This window comes from Drosophila kikkawai, chromosome 3L (assembly GCF_030179895.1).
Source record: "Drosophila kikkawai strain 14028-0561.14 chromosome 3L, DkikHiC1v2, whole genome shotgun sequence".
In the NCBI taxonomy this organism is placed as follows: domain Eukaryota; kingdom Metazoa; phylum Arthropoda; class Insecta; order Diptera; family Drosophilidae; genus Drosophila; species Drosophila kikkawai.
In genome coordinates, this window is record NC_091730.1 from 21,830,442 (window position 1) to 21,851,062 (window position 20,621).

The 20,621-nt window shown below is 37.7% G+C and overlaps 2 protein-coding genes across 6 annotated transcripts; both read right to left on the bottom strand.

The window, feature by feature from the left end:
- Positions 1–90: 90 nt before the first annotated feature.
- DopEcR (G-protein coupled receptor DopEcR) lies at positions 91–14,642 on the bottom strand. Of its 5 annotated transcripts, none has more exons than XM_041775428.2 (5): positions 14,471–14,642; positions 13,658–13,831; positions 3,144–4,540; positions 2,322–2,580; positions 91–2,153 (listed from the first exon to the last, which is right to left on the bottom strand). In XM_041775428.2, the coding sequence occupies exons 3-5, from the start codon at positions 3,274–3,276 to the stop codon at positions 1,577–1,579; spliced, it is 969 nt and encodes a 322-aa protein (XP_041631362.1). In that variant the 5' UTR covers positions 3,277–4,540; positions 13,658–13,831; positions 14,471–14,642; the 3' UTR covers positions 91–1,576. The 5 variants fall into 5 exon arrangements, with proteins under 5 accessions (XP_041631362.1, XP_041631364.1, XP_017028638.1 ...); XM_041775430.2 differs by having other exon boundaries at positions 14,584–14,641; XM_017173149.3 differs by having other exon boundaries at positions 13,658–13,847; positions 14,584–14,641.
- Positions 14,643–16,234: 1,592 nt separating this feature from the next.
- LOC108078666 (uncharacterized) lies at positions 16,235–17,280 on the bottom strand. The gene is made up of 3 exons (XM_017172597.3): positions 17,094–17,280; positions 16,902–17,039; positions 16,235–16,837 (listed from the first exon to the last, which is right to left on the bottom strand). Exons 1-3 carry the CDS (start codon positions 17,183–17,185, stop codon positions 16,612–16,614), a joined length of 456 nt encoding a protein of 151 aa, XP_017028086.1. The 5' UTR covers positions 17,186–17,280; the 3' UTR covers positions 16,235–16,611.
- Between the last annotated feature and the right edge of the window lie 3,341 nt (positions 17,281–20,621).

Sequence of the window (20,621 nt, forward strand, 5' to 3'; positions counted from 1 at the left end):
CGATAGATAAATAAAATTAGTAAATAAATCAGATTGCTGATAATTTTCGTTTTTAATTATTCCGCCAAGTTAAATAGTAACAGTCACATCTTGTTTTCATCATGTTTTGCTTTTATTTACTGCGCTCATTAATTTATATTTACGCCAAACGTCTTTCTATCTGCTTATACGGCTCTAACAATTTCCTTACACTTACAAATCGATAACACTTGCTTTAAAGTAACATTTAAAACTATAAATAAAATGTACAAAAGATCGCTTTAATGAAATAATGTACAACAACAAAATATACACAATGTTTCGTTATCGGCATTTCGATTTTTCATACTCTCGTTACAATTTTTTCGTATTTGGCGATTAAGATATCAACGATGTCTATATCCTGGCACCTGGACACCCCGCTGGCTGGGCCTGGGATACTGAATTCGACCCACTAAGGGAACTAGGCAAAATTGCAACAGTCTGTTGGGAACCCGGCCAGGTGGAGGCGTTCAGGTGCGCGGCCAAATTCGGAAAATATTCGCTCGATTTCCACCGATTTAAGCACGATTGAAACTTGACACTAGCCTAGATAGTGGGCTCCGTCGCTCCATTGCCCCTTCAATTTAATTAATTCGTATTATTTATGGCTAAAAACTACTGGAAATGTTATTTGTTTTCGGTTTGATCGCTTTGGTTATATATTATTCCTAGGATCTTAGGATCTTCTCCGTTCGAAAGTCGCGAAGCGTGCGAAGATTGAAGTTTCTGAATTTTGAATAGCGATTTCCCATTTCCGATTTCCGGCCCGTCGTCAAGTTTGGCAAATTGTTTAGTAAACTCTACACACGATTTGTTTTGTAAAATTCTAAATGCTACTTAATATGGACTTTGAAAAAGGTTTATACTTTTAAGTTGTCATGCTAACAAGTTATCAAGTTTCTAGTTTAAATAGCTTATATGATTTCATTTTATATAACCGGAAACGGAAATGCAGCTGCATCAATCGGCTGTCGGATTTGCTGTGAATTGTCTCTTGTCTACGATCAGAATTATGCGTACAAGTATAGCTAGATTTAAGTACAAGTATGTATATATACGTGGTAAGCTCATAAATACACAATAATAATCGTCAATCAATGCAATCAATCAATCAATCATAATCGGATACGCTAAAAACTCTTAGCTTAGCTTATTAGTCTAGAAATATGAATATGTCTTTCGGCGTGTGAGTGTGTTTCTGAGTGGCTGTGCGGTGTCTCTGTGTGGTTGCTGTATGATTCATATAACATTGCAAGTTATATTGTATATTTAATTTGTTTTTGTTGAGTTTCTGCGTTTTTCAGTGGTTTGTGGTGGTGCGTAGCGCCAACCGGGCCGTAAATATGCAACTATATGGCAAAGAGAGAGTCTGGGAAATGGCTCAATGCAATTACAACCAATTTTTTACTTTTTCGGGATCTTGTGGATTGCGGACTTTGGATTTCGGATTACAGGTGATGGATTTGCGGATTACGGGTTACTAGGACGGTCTAGGAAGGGAGGCAGGTAGGAGGGCAATTATTTAATTGGGGATAATGAAAATCTAAATCTAACTCTAGTCATCTGGGTCCAACCCGATTAGCTCTGCTTGCAAACGGCCCTTAGTCTTACAACAAATGGTTAAGCAAAATACTCTCAAAGCGATACGGAATTGCGGCGACATACTGGTCATGATCAGAATTTTCCAAAACGAATTCAATATGCCGATCCAGACGACGGCGAAATTGATAAGAGTACTTTGGATAACGTCGCCCGTGACCACCTCATACAGACGCAACGAGATCCATGGCAGCCAGGACACCCAGAATGCAAAGACTAATGCGAATGACATCATATGACTAGGGTTCGATAAATTTTCAGCCAGAGCAGTTGCATATTCTTTATCGTGAATTGGCTCGCCGGACCTAATCTTACGCATCATAACAAAGATGTAGCCGTAGTTGTGTACGATCGAAATGAGGCTGGGACCTAAGACTAAAATCGCCAACGTGACCGTGTACGCCGCCATATTCCCCCAGTCCAGCATGCAGATGTGCGTCACATTGTTTTCGATCGGCTTCGAGTAGCCCAATATTGGGGGGCAGCACAGCAGGGCCGCCGATATCCAGGTGAACACCATCCAGCACTGGCAGCTGTTTCAGGTAGAGAATGGAAAAATAAAAATTGGGTACTTTTTATAAGACATTTTTAAGTTATAAGTATCAATTAATAATTAATAATTATTATTATACAAAATACATAATCAGGAATACCAGGAATAAATATCAATCATATTTATTATAGATTTTCCCCTTACTTACCGCGTCTTCGTCTGCACCGTTTCATAGCGCAGAGGCTTGCGCACCGCCAGATACCGATCCACCGAGATCCACATGAAAGTGTAGACGGACACCGCCCACAGAGTGACCTCCAGGTAGCCCGTGAAGCGACACACAATGTCGCCATACATCCATTCTCCGGTGAGGGCGGGGTACACGGAGAAGGGCACCACCAGCAGACCGCAGAGCAGATCGGCGATGGCCAGAGACAGCAGGTAGTAGTTGATCACCTCTGTGGGGCCTGTGGGGACAATAACCATTTATTAAATGAGTTAAATATTCTTTTAAAAATATAAGTAAAACAATAACTAATAATATAATTTACTAGGGGTTATATTATATTTTATTTAAAGGCCTCTTTAAAGTTCAGTAGGAATTAACAGAGCTCCTGATAATGATATTAAAAACAAAAGGAAATTTATAAGTTTTTCATGTTATATCTAAGATAAATGTTATATATTTTAGTTTAAAAATAAAATATGACTTGGTTATATAAATAAAAAGATACATAAGAAATTCCATTTGATTTATAAACAGGCCTTTAGCTAAAATTTTTAGGGGGACTACAAATAATCTGGGGTTGTTCCTGTCTTCTATTCTAGACAAAAAAATCTGCAAACTACTTCATTCTTTTTTTACATTCAGATGTGGGATGCAATTTAAAATAATTGAAAATGTAAGATAAATATATTTCAATGAATTTGTGACGATAAAGTCATGACTTTACAAACAAATTGGTCAAACCTACGCGCAAGAAGATCCTGTTGAGAGAATGAAACCCTGATTATTTTGCGTGTAACGTACCCTTGAAGTTGGCATAGGTGGCGATGATGAGGAGGTTGGACAGGACGATGGCCACGCCCAGTATGGATATGAGCACCGCCTTGGTGAGGGCCTCCAGCTTGGAATTATCCTGCAGGTAGCTCATTTCCTGCATTTTTGCGGGCCGGTCGGCGTGTGAAAGTGGCGCTCCTGTGCCGGTTGGGGGCTATATTCGCCCCTCCTAATGTTTCCTGGTGTCCTACTGCGGTAGCACCTGCTCCTTTGGCGTATCCTTTTCGCCCCGTTCCCTTTGAGGGGGTCTTCTACGCGGGCTGATTGTTATGCAAAGGCCAGTGGACGTGGACGTGACCGTACTTCACTTCCGGTCATGGCGGCTGCCCATGCAATTGTCCTGTGTATGTCCTGTGTGTGTCTGTGTGTCGGCTTCTAGGTGTATGTGTTTTCGTCTGGGTGACGCGAGCGCTCTTGTGTGTGTGTGTGTGAGTGAGTGGCGTCCTTTATTGTGCAACGACGCCTGCACACGCGAAGGTCGTCAGAGTCCTTGGCGCTGGGCTCTCGGTTCTTTTTTTTCGCTGGCGCCAAATTTGTATAAATTTTCTACTGCCTACTTTTCGGGCTGCCTACTTTCTGGCGCTGCGCCAAGCATTTGATTGTTACACACACTCCTGGCGCCGTGGTTAAGGTTAAGGATAAGGTCCTGCCGTGTGTGTTTTATGTATTCGGGGTTTTTTCTATTATTCACCTCGTGTGTTGGTGTGTGTTTTGAAGCTCGTTTAAAAATTTGTTCGGATTAAAACCTTACGTTTAAAATGCTACTAATTGCGTACAATTTGCTCTAAGTTGAGAGAGAGAGGATCGTAAACCGTTTCGTCTTCGCCTGCTTCTAGTTAGAATTCACAACGCTCTTTTCGCTAAACTTGTAATGAACGTTAAACGGTTATATGGTATATATATATACTTCGATTTTCTGTTAATAATAATTTGCTACTAGTTTAAATATCGATTTAAAAATGTACGCATTTCAAACTCTCAAGTGGAAGAATAATGATTATTATTATTAGTTTTTAATTTGTAATAATTACGCGGTTTTCTTGGGGTCGTTTGTAGTTGTGTTTGGTGTTTCTATCGTGTTTTATGTTTTTTATATTTTCTTTACTATAATTAAAGCACAGCACAAATGGTTTTGTTGTTGTTGTTTGTAAGGCTTCCGTTGTGCTACAGTTAAGTTAAAATATTTCGTTAATAGTTCGGTTTGTTGGTGTTGGTTATTCGTGTTCGCTGCTTGGTGATTGTGATTATCCTTTTGCTTGTAAATTCTGTCTGTCCTTGCTGCTGCTGCTGCTCCTGCTGCTTCCTCCTGTGCATTGCCTTTAGTATTCCAAGTTTTCCCGCTGTCGTTTTAAGCTAATTGTGCGCATCTGGAAAAGAGGAGCAGAGGGGAAAGTCATTGAATGCCTGCTGCGTGCTTTATAAATAGTTTGCAGAGTCTAACATCTTGAGCCAATCAATAAATTATCCCACATACGGCAGGCTCGTAGGCTGGTGGAAAAAGCCTTTTAGCTGCACAAACGCTTTACATAAGCGTGCTTATCCCTGGGCCCGTCACTTGCCCGCTATGGAAAAGTCAACCAAAACCACCCTGTTTCAACCCCCTAACCACCCACTAACCACCCACAATTCCCGCCTGCAATGACCCACTTTGCTGTGCCACTTGACACAGTTTGAGAGCCATCGCTGTCACTGGCCGGCTGCTCAAACTGCGTCTGTCCCTCGAGAGCCTGGGAACTGTTAAAAATCTCAAGGGTCTCCCTTTCTGGGCGCTATTTGCGGACCCTCCTCATCGATCACGCCCACTCAGTCTATTTTTAGAGCACCCATTCGAGGCGCTGTTGCCAATTTAACTATTTATGGTACAAGTTTGGCTATTTTGAGAGGAAAAGGGGGGCTCTGTGATGACTTCTATGCTGGTTTTTGTCTTTAAATTGATTATTTTATCTTAAATTAATTTTTTAAATTTTATATTATTGGTTTTTATTGTTTTTTTTTTTTGTTGTATTTAAGCTTTAGTTTTTTCTTTTTCGTTATGTATTATATTTATTTGGGACTGATTTAAAAAAAATATTCATAGAAAATTTTAGTTTTCATAAAAAATTCTTCCGGTAATCCTGGAATCTTGGAGGATTCTTTTCATTATTTAATACTTTTCAATAAACAATTTTATTTAGTAGAATTTCGTGTAAATAAGCAGTATTTTTATTGAATTTTATTATAATATAAATTGTATTATTATAATTTTTATATATATGTTATCATTATATAAAAATATGAATACATATATACATATATATATATATATATAATTTTATAATTTTTGAAAAATATTTATTGTTTGTCTTTTTTTTAGATATAAAGAATAATTAAAATTTACAAATTTAATTAAAAATATTTCTCAAACATAAAAAATAATGAACATTGCCTAGGCTTATACGTTAATATTTTAAAGAATTAATATTAATTTAGTTTCTATATTTCTTCTGTATTTCTTTCATTCTTTTATATTTAATATATTTTTTAAAACATTTTTGGCTGTTTTAAAAATAATATAAAAGTTTTCCCAATTAAAAATACTCATATTTTATTATTTTTAAAAATACCAAAACCATAATTGTAGCTACTTTTACCTCTTACTTAGGTGACAGCACCGATGATTATGATTCGCAGCCTCAGTCAGTGGCGTTTACTACGTCATTGTGCCATTTTCCAACGCAGACACAAACACAAACACCATTATCAAATGCCATTAGACAGCGACGGGGGGCATTCGCGGTGCCAAAAGGGGGTGGACTTAGGGGCAACGGAAGGAAGGGTCGTTGTGTGAGGTAACAAGTTTGTCATTTACGCCAGTCGCTCAACTTGGTAATTTAATTAACGATAACGGGGCAAGCAGCGTCGCTCTGCGTCCGACATTCAGGCAGTGGCCACCGCCAGGTGATAAATATCAATGAATTGCACTGCGCCGGGTCCTGGTGCTCAATCTCCATCACACCTGATTGTCAATCATTACGTAAGCCACTGCAGCTGATAGTTCTGGGAGGAGGAGACGTCATTTGGCCAAATGAGACTTCCTGACCGGTGAACAATCCAAATCCACTCGACTCCGGCCGACGGCAATTACGCTGAAATAACTGTTATTGCTGCCAACTTAGCCGGAACAGTCGTCGTCGCCGTTGTCGATTCTCATAATGAGTACGGAATATGGACTTGAATCCGGAGAAATAAGGGTTCAGCGAACCCGCGACTCTGGCCTCTTGGCGGGACAATCAATAAGCACGACCCGGTGATTAATTATGTAAATATTTTCATTGTTCTTCGAGGGGATAAAACAAAATACATATAAAAACAACGCGAGGAGCGCTAACAAGCTGATGAGATTTTGATTGCCACTGGGACGCAGCGCAGCTCATTAAGCGCGTGCCATAATTAAAAATAATATGTGGCCTGCTTTTCTGAGCCGCGTTTTTTTCTGCCTTCAGATTATCCTTTTTGGTTAGAGTCAGGGGTATAGAAGGGTCCAATAATGTAAGCATCTTGTATATACATTTTAAGTTTAAGTACTGAACAGTTTATAGAATATAAATTAATAATATGAGGGTCTTAACCCATTAAGGCCTATAAAATAAGTATTATTCTAAACTACAATTGCTAGTATAATTATTTGTATATGTTTTTATTATAAGTTATTGTTTTAAAATGGCTTTTCAATAATTTAAACTATATTTCTTGTTTAAAAAATCATAAAATATCTCTAAAGCTTTTATAAAAGGTTTTCTTCTTGCCTAAAATTTAACTAACACCATGTCTTATCCTTTAGTTAATGTCAAAATATAATTTATCCCTGGACTCACTCAAGGCTAATTTTAAGTTTAAATTTGTGGCCAGAAATTATACAGTAATTCACCTACCATTATATATTTCTCACATAATACTACACACACAATTTCACCACCGAAACGCAATGTATGTTTGCACTCAACTTTTTGTTGACCTCTTTCCCCATTCTTGTTTCGTAGATTTCCCGGCGTTAGAGCCCATAAAATATGTATCCCATGCGTGTTTACAATGGGGCTACACTCAGACCCAGTCCTGCCAGACCGAAAGGATACGTAAACACAAACGGATACCCATCGAATGTGTCACGGAATCCCACAGAGAATCGCCTTAAAATCGTATCCAAATGCCAGGTTGCCAGGTGGCAGGGTGAGAATGGCAAAGGATGTGCCAGGCTCTCTCTCGTGGCGCTATAAATAAACTTTTCGAGGGGCACATTTGTTTGAAACAAATTGCGAAACACCGCCGCAAAGGCCAAGGCAAGACCTGCAGGCCCAAGAAGGATACTCCTTTGATGACGTTAGCCACTGGATGGGTGGTTGGGCACTGCCGTGGCTGTGATGGCGACAAGGCTGCTGTAGATGGGCGCCAGCACCACGTCGTCATCATCGTCATCGTCGTCGCCATCCACGTGGCTGCTGCTGGTCTTTACATAAGCATGACCTCACCTTGGCGCGGTCCCTGCCTCCAGCTTGTATTGTCTTACTATTTCTCACTGCGCTCTGCCATATTTAATTCAGGCTGTTTACATGGCCACCTGTTTCGCCCAGTGCATAATTTATGCCTACGCATGTCAAATGTCGCATATGGCTGCACATTTTGCGTCCTTGGCCACACTTGGCAGCTCCTGTCACTCAGTGGCTTAAAGACTTTGCAGTCTTCGCTGGCTCCTGCAGCCTGTTGCTTCGCCAGCTTGTTCATCGAGCAAAACTTTTGGCCACAAACTTTTTCGTCAACCCAAAAAATGCCCGCAGGCAAAATGCAATTAAAGAGGCAGCAAACTTTCACTTCAAAAATGCAACAGTTCCGTTTGCAGGAACAGGAAATTTGATAGTTTATTTGTTTGAGGAAAAGTTCGGGAAAAATATACAAATCCGAGAAGAGAGGTTATGAGGTTTTAGGTTATAAATAACAAAACTACAACAAATTCGTTTAATTTGTTCGTTTTGTTAAGATTTTTAAAAGTCTTAAAAGGTTTTAATCTTTCAATTTATTTATATTTCCAATTAAAACCGTTCAAAAACACAAAAGAAACAACAGAAAAAAATCATAGTATACTTTTAGGCACCCCGTGAAAATATTTCATGTATAGTAAACAAAAGTTAGAAAACTTTATATCAAAAATCCCTTTCCCCAGATCAGTTATTTCAATCCCAAAGCTCAACGTAATATCAGAAATAAAATCAACCCAAATACAAACTTCGCCTAAGAAGAAAGGTCATAAAAAAATCCAATTTCCCTACGAAATGCCCTGAATATTTTCGCCCTCCAAAAGGAACAACAAATGCTGCCCGGGGGGTGCGTGATTGGGCCAACTTAAATTCACGTGCTACCCGCTGTTATGGCCATAAACCGCATTGTGAAATGCCGTACCACATGTCGTATACGCAATGCTTTTATTTGGGCCAATTTTGCGTTGCGCGGGTGGATAAATAGGGCGAACAGAACAGAAGGATGTGGTGGGCGGGGCCAAGGACAAACCGCGACTTGGCGACGCGCGCGTGTTTAGTTTTATATTGTTTTATTTCCCTCAGGATTTTGCTAATTCAGATTTCCCCTTGGTCCCCAAGTTTTTGATGCTTGAATGCCACGAGTATCTAGCGGAAAACTCAAATGTTATAGTGACTGCAAGTTCTTTTTTTCTGCAGATGTTTGCAATTGGCAAGGTCACAGTCATGGGCGACCGCCCCTTCCGCCTTCGCTGTTGGCAACGTGACGTATGCGTAATAAATAAGACTTGCGGCACTCGGCGCTAAGGACAATTGTATTGGCTCCTGAAACCGGCACACACACACACATGCCAGCACGCCCTCAAACACAATCAAATACTGAACAATCGATCAATAAAAAAAGAGAGAATGAAACGGCAGCAACAACACGAAATTCGTTTCAATGCTGCGACTTGACATTCAGCCAAGGCGTCCATTGTGGCAGTGGCAGTAGCGCAAAGCCAGTGGAGCAATCAATACGGCAATGCATCAATTTGTCATCCACGCTGCTGCCACTATTCTTGTTGCAGTTGTTGTTGTTGTCGTCCCTTTAAATGCCTGCAACTTGTTTATTTGTTGCTGTTATTTGCTGTCTGATTGATAAGCCAAAGGGAAACGGATAAAGCCAATGGCGAACGGTGGGGTTGGAATAGTGGCATCGTGACGATGCGGTTTCAATGCACACTTTTAAAAACTGGAGGAGAGAGGAAAATATAAAACTGCATACGGGTTTTGAAAAGATTTTTAACAGGAAATAAGCTTGAGGATCGGGAAAATAGTAAATATTATAGTACTATAATGTAACCAGTGGGGAACCAGTGGCTTGAACATAATCATAATAACCTAGTACCAAAGTCTTTATAAGCTAAAATAAAATATATATGTAGTCATAATCACATTGTTAAATTATGCCATAATTAAAGGGGTATCATGTATGATATGGTCCCAAAGACCATAAAAATAACTAAAATTAAATCACAACATACTTTTAGGTGCACTTTATAATTGATTTCATATTTCATATCATATAATTGATTCACATTGCTTAAAATTTTTTTATTTTGATATAAAAGCAACTATTATATTTGTCTCTTATTTGTATTATTGAATAATATAACTATAATAAAATCACAGCAAACTTTTGGGTACCCTGAATAATTGATTTCATATCTTGGGAACCAATGAATAATATTTATATTATATTTATTTTGATTTTATATTATATTAAATTTTTATTTTGTTATAAAACCAACCATTATATTTCTTTTTTTGTGTTTATTTAATAACCCACAAATATATTTCTCTCCATGCACCCAAGGCTTTGCCGTCGCTCTGCTACTTGTATTTCATTTGCAATTTATTGGCTCAATGTGCAAACTGACGCTAAAAGAGCTGCCAAGTCTGGTGGTCCGGGATTGAAACGGAAGCAGCCAGCAAGGTTTGACATTTAACCAATTTGTGCACAGCAGCTGCCAAGAGCACAACACTCGAGGATACGAGTATCCGTTAATCGGTATAAGCCTGGCCTAGTCAGGAATCTAAAAGGTCCTTCTAAACCAGCAATTAGTTGGCACTAGCCCAGTGCCACGCCCATCATAAATATATAAATCAAGGCGGGCACTGCCCACAACTAATTAGGAAAAACAAAAACAGAAAGTTGCGATTTGTGGGCGCCTCAAGAGGGAGGTGAAAGGAAATTCCCAGCTTTTGGGTGGTGAAATTTCAGGGGCAGGGAAAATTTAGGCAGGCGGAATATTTAGGGTGTGTTGGGGAATTTAGGGTGTGTGGGTGTGCGTCCATTTAGGCCGGCCATCGACCAGCTTTTTGTTTTGTTTTTCTTCTCCGCCTTTGGGCCGAAATGTTTTCTTTTCATTTGGCTAAATGCTGTTTTTCTTTTTGTGAAAAAAAAACAGTCATAGTTTTGGTGTATATGCGATTGATTAATGAAAATGTATAATAACAGCTGAAAAAAGTCTGTTAAAACAAATAGATATATTGTCTATGGTAATATATTCATTTTAAATATTAATTATTAGAGCATCTGCTGTTCGCTACTGGGCTATTATTTCTATATAAATATATTTCGTTTAATTTGTTGTTGTTATTTTCAGACGTTTAAATATAGCAGCGTTTTTTTGGTTTGTTGTATCTGTTTTTTTGTTTTTTTTTTTCTCTTGTTGTTGTTTTTCTCGCTGTTTGGTTTGTTATTTGTTGTCAAAAGCACAAGCCGCCAAACAACCATTTCACTTTCACTCTCACTCTTTCCAAAATGTTTTTTTGTGGGTGCCACAAATGCCAAAAATGCAGACACGTTGTGGTCATAAATCAAGAAAGATATTAACTTGAATATTTAAGAAATATTATTACTACATTTTCTTAGAGTTTTTAAGTGGGGGTCAAATTATGAGCCAAATGGTTTGTTTTTTTGAAATGAGTAAGAAACTTTACATATTATTTGACTTGTTAATACAAAAATATTTAATATTAAATTATACGAATTTTCTAATTTAATTTTATATATTTTTTAAAGAGTTTTCAGGACGGAAAATATAAATAAACATTTTCATTGCTTAAATATGTAATAAAATTGTCTTAAGACGCAAAGAAACCCCCAAAAAATTCACCCAAAAATTGAATTCCAGACATTTCTTCAACATTTAACCGGTGAATTTTAGCTCAAGGACGAAAAACCCTTTGGTTTTTTCCCTATGCATGCAAATTTGTGGACAGCAGCAGCTGCAACGCTTTGCTCTCTCCATTGGACTAATTGAATACGTGGCCCGAAACACAAAGCCACGGCAAGAGCGTCCCATGCGATGGGATGGCCAAGAGTCCAACGTCACGACTCATAAATGCTGGAAACCGAGACGAGACGAGCAGCGTCATTCGGCATGTAAATTAGTCTCCGGCTAGCGAGAGCCTTGGAGTATGCAATGAAAATTGCACTCGAGTGCCGGACATGCGGCGAATGTTGCATGTTGCTACCCCCCTCACCCTCCCTCGCCAGTCATGTGTGAAAAATGGCAACTGTGTCAGCACCCACACGTCCGCGTCAATTGCATTATTCAGGAACCAGAACAAAAGCCACTCGCTTCTTCTGGGCCATCCTTAATTATGCAAAAGACGGCAACGACCTTGAAGTTGCCAATTGCAGCACACGTAATTAAAGACAAAACGCAAGTCAACAAGGGAGTGGGTTTTACATTACAGTGGTAGCAGGGTAATAATAAGTATGGGTTGCAATTTGGAAACAAATTGAAGGAAATATTTGGTAGTTTATAGGAAAAATATTTATATTTTCCTTATTTTAAGAAAGGAGATTTTTAATAGAATCAGAAGCACAATTAAAATGTTGATTAAAGTTTCAAATCTATCAGTGGTATCAATGTTTTATGATCATTTATACAATATAAGAATTTTTAACTATTATTTTATATAGAAGTGGCTGGAATATATACTTATTTTATAGCGTATATGAAGTAGAATGTTCTACAATTGTGGACTATAGTGTTTAAAGTAACAAGTTTAATAAATTATAACAATTTTAATATAACAAAAGTGACTTTAGTTACATAAATTGTACAATATCAGGGAAAATACTTGTTTCTTTACCAAAAAACTAATTTAAATTGTAAAATAAATTGTATAAATATACGTCTTAATACAAATTTCTTTTAATTATGATTGATAGATTACAAATATTAACTAACCCAAAATTAAAACCCAATCAACTACTATAATATCCCCGGCCAATTGGCAGCTCTTTTGGGACAACACAACGTGTGAAATTTCCCATTGTGTGATCGATAAAATGGCCATGTGAGAGGGTAAGGGTGGTATTTCTCTGGGAGGTTGGCGGCAGTGTGCGGTGTCGTCGCGTCCTTGAAGGCAAATTTACGACAAAATAAACAACTTGGCGGCGGTGGCAGACCGTTGCCGTAGCTGGGTCCTTGCCGATAAGGATAAGGATTCGCTTTGCGCTCTCTCTTGGCGCGCAATTTTATGACAGAACACAAGCTATCGACGGCAGCCAAAGGACAAATTGCCTATAAAATGGCCAAGTCAATAAATGAGAAAAAAAATCATACAACGTGTGACCGAGATACAGGATGCACACATACACATGTCCTGCAAATCCTGTATGCTACACATAAATTGAAATTTTCGCAAACGAAATTTGCGTGGAAAATGATGCGCTGAGCCCGAGCTTTTCAGTATTTGCGCAAAGTCTTTGGCTTTGGCTAATCCCCTACGAACGCAGCCTTTCTTTGCATTGAGCTTTTCCACCGAATTCTTTGCTTTTCTTCTTTTTTTTGTTGATTTTTTTTTTTTTTTTGCCCAACTTTGCCTATTTTCGTATCTCTACATCAATTTGCAAGAGCAGGACATGGCCGAGAAGAGAAAATCAGCACAGCATTTCCTTTTGGAAGAAGAGCGGAAAAGAAGGCACTTGGAAAAATCAGATATACTTAAGAACCGGGGGAAAAATCCAATAATTAGTGGAAAATATATAAAGCATTTTTGATTGGATTGACACCTAAAGCACCTCTTTTGTATATCAATAAATTTTAGAATTTTCTTTAAAATATTCTTTGAATTTATATTTAACTTGGGATTTACTATAAACTTTCCTAAAATCTTATTCATTATTTTGGGAAACATTTTAAAATATTTCTTAATATTTTTCAAATTTATTACTTATTTAAGACTCTCCCAAAATGTATTTATTTTCACAGTTTTCCCCAGTGTCTACCAGCGCTTTTCCCTCTACTATTACTTCTTGTGTTTCGCTCTTTTCGGGGTTGTTTATGTTTTGCTTTGCTCTTTCGATATAACTCCTTTTCTTTTTGTTTTTTTCTTCCATTTATTTTATTTTATTTGTAATGTTTTTTTTTTTTTTTTGTTGAGGTAGGATTGTAAATTAGATTTACTACTCACCTTAGACGGGACATCCTTGCGTGTCCGCTCCCTTGACATTGCTCCGAGCTCCAGCTTAGCGTTTAGTTATTTAAGTTAATTATTTATTGGTTTTCTGTTGTACATATATATTTAATAATATTTATTACATTTTGTCTTGAACACTTTGTCTTTATCACTTTGCTTGTCCCTCGGCTGCAACAGGCAAGAACTATAAGATATCTATAGATAAATGTGGGGCTCTCGGGGTCTTAACTATATATCCAGCGGGTAAGTCGGCTCCCTTTCGGCTCGCTAAGCTGGCCTTTGCTTCACTAATAAATCAATCAAATAATATTTTAATGCATGCAGTTGGTATTTGGTGGGTGGTGGTGGTATTGTAAATTAAATGGATTCGGTTTTTGATAAGATAATTTTGCGGGGCTTTGCGGAAAGATATATATTTTAATTTATGATTTCACGTTGCGAGCATAAGTTTTGTTTTGTATTATTTTTTTGCGGTCAAACAATTTCCAAGGCTTTCCACGCACACGTGCTGGCGACGCGTCGCTTTTCCAATTTTCCGGGACACATGCAACTCTCGGAGTTCGCTTTACTTGTTGGCTTTTCCGCGGCTGCTGCTGCTGCTTCTGCTTAGCCTTCAACACGCATACAGAGACGCACGGATACACGGATACACGCACAGGACCTCTCACAGACATGTGCGCAGGTGTGTGCCTTGATTTTTCAATTAGAGTCTCGCTGGTAATTTGCACGGTTTAATTGATTTCGCTACATTTTCTTTTGTCGATTGTTTGCGGGCCAAACCAAAATAAAAACGGGGGCTGAACAAACTTTTATTTTTCTTTTCTTCTTTATTTTATTTGGCCAGCGGAAAATTGTGTTTGCCGTGGGAGTGTGTGTGTGTGTGTTGGAGTGTATGTGTGTGTGTGTTTGTGGACTTCCACCGTTTCCAACAACAACAACCGCTGATTCTTCCGATGCGTGCGTAGGTGCGACGCGCTCACTGTCTAACTGGCAACTGCTTTTCCGCTTTTCCCATTTTCTCTGCTGCTGCTGCTGCTAACCAGTGTTGCCAGGCGATGGGCGCCCGTATAAGTTAGAAAAAGCTAAAATTAAAACATAAAACTCTATTATGTTTTTATGTGGGTTGCAAAAATCATTTATGATTAGGTCTTTAAATTTTCATTACGACAGTTTTCAAAAGAAAAAACAATAGTTAAACGGTGATTGTTGATGAATTTATAATAGTTTTTTCTACATGTATGTGAACAATAAACTTATTAAACATATTATTATTATTTATTAATAAATAATTTAATATTAATTATTAAAAACTTTATTCTAAAAATGTTCTTTGCAATTAAATAAAATTGGTTAATAGTCCATCAATTTCGTCATCTTTATTGTCTTTTAAATATATATTTTTTTATTTTCTAGAAGCCTGAAGTATTTTTCGGGAAAGGTGTACTTATGGCAACATTTCCCACTCCAAATTGATTGATTGGGGGTAACACTTCAGCCAACATCTACATGTACATAGATCTTCTATGACACTATAGATTAGAAATAAATTCAAGATCATATAATATAGATAAAAAAGGACAAGCTCCGGTATTTTCATGCATATTTTTCTTACAAAACAAACTTTTAAATTCGCAAATACTATCAAAGCTGGAATATTCTAGATGAATTTGAAAAAAAGCAATATTTCAAGCTATAAGATTCAAATTTTACAAACTTTTCCAGTTTTAAATATCCTACAACTTAGCTTACAATAAGCTAAACTGGCAACACTGCTGCTAACGCCCCGAGAACTTGGCCAAGAGAGAGAGCCTGCGAGAGAGCGCCCCTTTTAGCTGGAAAGCCGCAACAACAAGCAACAGGAAAGAGCGCAAGCTTTCGCCTACTTTTTGGGCCACGCTCTGCCGCCAGCTGAAAGCTCCGCGACGCACATGGCATTCGAGTTTGTTTATATTTGTGGCAGGTAAAAATAGCACTGCATATTTTTAGGCACCGCCGCCAAGAGTCCCGGCCACTGCGCATGCACTGGGAGTGCTCAGGCTGAAAGCCTGGTTCAAATAATTAGTTTGTGCACTTTCTCAGGGTTTATTTAATTATTTTTTTAAGGTTTTTGAAAGTTTTTTTGGGATAACTATGAGAAGGGTTCGAAAATCATGTATTTAAAGATATTTTATATGCTATTTATGCAGAATATATGTTTTAAAAGGATGAGGAAATAATTAAGACTTAAAAATTGACTATAAAATTAAGCTTTGTAGATTTTAAGCCAGAAAGTTATTTTACTAATTAATAACTACCCATAAAGTCACCCATGAATTCGCCTATGAACCCGTTAATCTAACCATCAATTCACATTTTAATTCACCGGAGATTTACCCATAAATGAATCACTTAAATGATGAATTACCCATGAATTAATAAAAGATTATTTCGAGTAATTCATGGGTTAAGAATTCAACAAAATACTCTTAAGATATACCCCAAACACACACCAAAAAGTACACAAAAACACATTAAAATAAATTTAATAACATAACCAGAATACTTATAAAATATACAAAAACTCACCAAAAATAATAATAAATAAATAAATATATTTGATTTCATAGATTTTCTGAGGTCACTTTTATTTTAAGTTTGTAAAGAGGTATTCTCCTTTAGTTTTGTTGAAGCCTAATTTTAAATTTTAATTTAATTACTTTTATCGTTATTTAAAGTACAAATTATATCCCTTTTCTTTCCCTCCTTTCTCTTCTTTTTTATTAAATATTTACAATTTCAAAAAGTTTAAATTTTGTGCAAAGTTCATTCATATTAGCTTAGTTTACCAAATTTGTATCTAAAAAAAAAATACCTTCTGATATTATTATCTAAACGATGAGGCATATTCGATTGTACCAACAATTTCGGTGGAAGCTGATGCTGTCCTTGATTTTGAACCCTTCGATCCCTCAATCCTCGCCCACGCTTGGCTCTGCATCGTTCACACTCGCCGAGAGCTCGTCCATTTGCTTCTGATCAGCCAGAGAATGCCTGGGGGGATAAAGCTTTTCCATGTGGTCGATGAACGGACGAATGACCTCCGGATTCCGCATGTATTTGGCAAGGCTCAGGATGATATAGCGATAGATCTGGTGATCACGATAGGCAGCATTCGGTCGCCGCTTTTGCGGGGGCCTAAGAAAAAATAAATAAGGGAAATATTAATCAGATAATTGGAATAAAAATTTTATATTCATACCGATTCTCGGCATGCTGAACCACCCGGCGACGTCGCATAGTCTCCGTCCGGCGGCAGCGATCACGGTAGGCATAATAGCAGCACACGGAGATCATCAGCAGGGCGATGGTGTAGATGAGCCAGCTCCAATTGAGGACACTAAACCGAATACAGGATATTAAAACTTTTATATTTCAATATTCCCCCTCTTACGTCACGAATGTTGCATTCAAATCCTTCCAGATGGGCGTTATCTGTTCGAGCTGGTCTTCCTTTGCAGTGCTCTTCCAGAATGCCAACTGCATTTTGGGTCTGATTGTCTAGGTCCGGAATAAATTTTGAAATACAACAAATGTGGGACAAGCTGTTGTGTTTATGAAAATTTGAGTATTGAGTGATCGATTGCTGATTTATATTTTCATTTTCTCTGGAATTTAGACACCTTAGCAATCATTGCTTTAATCAGTAGAATTTTAATCATACCCCAAAGCCATGCTAAGCATGATCAATGCCTCATCATTAGTGGCTGCTTATCCTTAGCAACCTGGAAGTTACGGCTTAATAAGGCCTCAAGGTCGCCACTCGACGATAGATTGCTCGCCCGGCTCATCATTTGATTATTTCAAGTTTGCCAGTTTTCCGATTTGTTAGCTATTTAGCTTTTGTTTGTACAATTTGCGATTCGCCATGGCAATTCGTGCGCTTCCGTCAGCGTGATCATATAAATTATGGGCGTATACGGGGGGGTTGACAGTGTCAAAAGAACATTTCAGTGAATTTGTTTGGAAAATTTTTCGCCACGAGCTTGACACATTCGTTGGCAATTTATGGTCGCAGTCAGAAATTCCTCACCGGGTTTCCCCCCCTGCCAAGTAAGACTGCACCACACATTGCCCCAAATTGAGGCATGATCTGGCGACCCAGCCCCCGGGACTGACTCCGATTCCAATTCCAATTCGAAAAGCCAATCCAAAACCAACCCAGATGCAAGGCATGGATAATGCCTGACAGGGCGCAAAGTTACGATTTTACCAAGAATCAAACAAATTTGCTGACACACCGATGCCATCAGATGGAGTGCAATTCGAGTCTTGAATTTATGTTAGATTTTATATGAGCATAAAAGAGATATTAGCCTTAATGTCTTTGTTTCTTAATTGTTGTGTTTTGAAGGAATATTTACCAATAATTTTTATATTGGGTAATTTAAAAGGTATTTATTTTGTTATATCAAAATTGGTAAAATAATAAACTTGAAAATATTTTGGGAAATGGTAATTAAGTATTTGGTTTACATTATCAAAGTATTAGTGAACTTATGTTCCAATTTTTATTTAACAATTACTTTAAGAATATTTATGAACTTGTAAATATTTTAATCAACGGCTTAAATTGTTATCTGAAGATTATTATTGATAAAAATGTTTACAAACATAATCAAATATTTAACTTTTGATGTAAATAATATTTATAACATTTTATTATTGGTTATATATTTTATTATAAACTAATTTCCAGGGACATCAACATTTTATTGGCTTTTTTCTATTGATTTTATCTCTTATACGTTAATATATTTATGGTATACCTCTTCCTACTTTTCATTGATCTAGATTTTCTATGGCTAAATCGATTTCTTGAATACACCCACTTGACCTATTAAATAAAGATATAATTTAGCTGCTTTTTGCTCATAAAACGGTTTTCAAATTATTTATCACCAATAAAAAATATCAAGATCAATAAATATCAATTTTAGAACCCGTGTGAAATTATAGAGTTACATTAAATATTTATAAAAAAATATGTCTTAATTTAATGTAAAAAATTTTTGAATCTACTAACCTTTACAGTTTACTTTGAAAATTGAAGACTCCGAAGTTTTACTGAGTGTTTCCATAGTATTATTACTTTAGCATAAAATTGTATATATTTTTTGTTTAAAAATCAACTAAAAGCATGCATTTTTCTAGTCCCCATTAAACCAGATTGTCTATACCAAAATCGATTCCACGATCCCACCCACCTGAGTCATTAAAGAAGATACAATTTGGCTGCATCTTCTGGGGTCTCATCAAACGGCTGTCAAATTACCTAAACACCCCATGAATAGACACTGCAACCGATGATGATGATGGAAGCGATAATGACGATGATGACGATCGACGAAGATCGAGACCCACACGAAATGCTAATGAATTGTTATCAGTTAATTGTCTGAGCGGGGTTCCAGGCCTTTGTTATCAGCTTTTATGCTTTATTTGAATACGATTTGGGAACGCAGCGTGGGTGTTCCCTTGCGATCCCCAAAGTCCCCACTCAAGTGGCAACTAATAGCCCAATAAATTGTGATACACGCCACGGAGGCAACCCAAAGCCAGACTCCGTCACAAATAATAAAAATAATAACAAGAGAGAAGACCAGACCCTTGGGTCGCTAAGCGAACTGTCAATGGCTGGCACATTGTTCGATTTATGACCAGGTTTGTGTTTTTTTATACCTCAGCCAGGGAATGTGCAACCAGTTTATGGGATACTCCGCCGAATGCCTGAGCCTGGGATCTCTCACAGCGCAGGCGCAAATCCTTTTGACATGTCCAATGTGCTCAGCTCCCGGGCAGCTAGTCCACGGGCCATGCCTAATAGTACAAGGCAAATGCACATGGAAGAAATGTGGGGAATTTTGAAGAAATATTCAAAGTAATATAAAAAGTTTAGTGAGAAAAAGATCTTATTTTTCTAGAGATTGAATTATGATATTTAAATTTTCTATATTTCAGAAATATTTCTACGGAAAGACATAGACTTGTTGGCATTTTTCGAGTGTGGCTCGCAGTAGCACTCTTATGATGACAACGACAGATCCAGCACCCGATATGGTCATATGAAGAAGGGCTGCCAACAAGTTCTGTGTTCTCCGTTCTCCAATCTTCCCTCTTCCCTCTACACTCTTTAGATTCGAATTCGGCTTCGTCTTCGGATTGGGATATTCTCCAGGCGAAAGATCAGCGGAGCGCAGCTGTGGGTAAATATTTAACTTAACAACTTGCCACCATCCGCCGAAGAAGAGGCAACAAAGACAACACAGTAGCTGGCAGAACAACACAGCAGCAGCGGCAACACTAACCAAAAAAACAACAACAACAGGCAGACCATAAAAAGCACAAACCGCAAACTCGGAATAGTTTGGGCCCTGAGAAAAGAGACGCAACGTTCGCGTATAAACAAAACAGCTGTAGTAATGCACTCAAACATCAGGCAACGACCAGCCGAGGGCAAATACAGCTTACCTGCTGCTCACTCCACCCACCCACCACCCACTGAACGCCTCAGCAGTCCCTCCCTCGCCCACTCCATCCCCGTAGGGACCTCAGTTGCATCGAACAAAGGAAGCCAACTTGTTTCCAATCAGTCCAATTTTGTATGAACGAACCAGCGAATGGGCACCGAACATGGGCTTCAACTGGTCTGATGGAGATGAGGGTTTGGCTATATAAAGCTTGAAATTAAGGGATTTCAATAATAAATAAGTAAAAAATAAAGAATAAATTAAATATATTAATTTACCTTAAATTACAGTTCCTTGAAATGTGAGGCTTATAGAAACTAAGTAAAAACCTAATAAGAAACGAAAAGAAAACTTACTAAATAAAAACCTAATAAGAAAAGAGGCTTAGCTTGGCCAACTGTATTTCCTTTTCTAATTTAAAATATATAGTTTTATAAATTTCATATTGTATT

Coding starts and splice junctions, on each gene's coding strand:
- DopEcR (XM_041775428.2), bottom strand. CDS start 3,276: ATGCAGGAAATGAGCTACCTGCAGGATAATTCCAAGCTGGAGGCCCTC. Junction 2,581..3,143: donor CACCTATGCCAACTTCAAGG/GTACGTTACACG, acceptor TTGTCCCCACAG/GCCCCACAGAGGTGATCAAC. Junction 2,154..2,321: donor ACGGTGCAGACGAAGACGCG/GTAAGTAAGGGG, acceptor TACCTGAAACAG/CTGCCAGTGCTGGATGGTGT.
- LOC108078666 (XM_017172597.3), bottom strand. CDS start 17,185: ATGCAGTTGGCATTCTGGAAGAGCACTGCAAAGGAAGACCAGCTCGAA. Junction 17,040..17,093: donor TTGAATGCAACATTCGTGAC/GTAAGAGGGGGA, acceptor TATTCGGTTTAG/TGTCCTCAATTGGAGCTGGC. Junction 16,838..16,901: donor GTTCAGCATGCCGAGAATCG/GTATGAATATAA, acceptor ATTTTTTCTTAG/GCCCCCGCAAAAGCGGCGAC.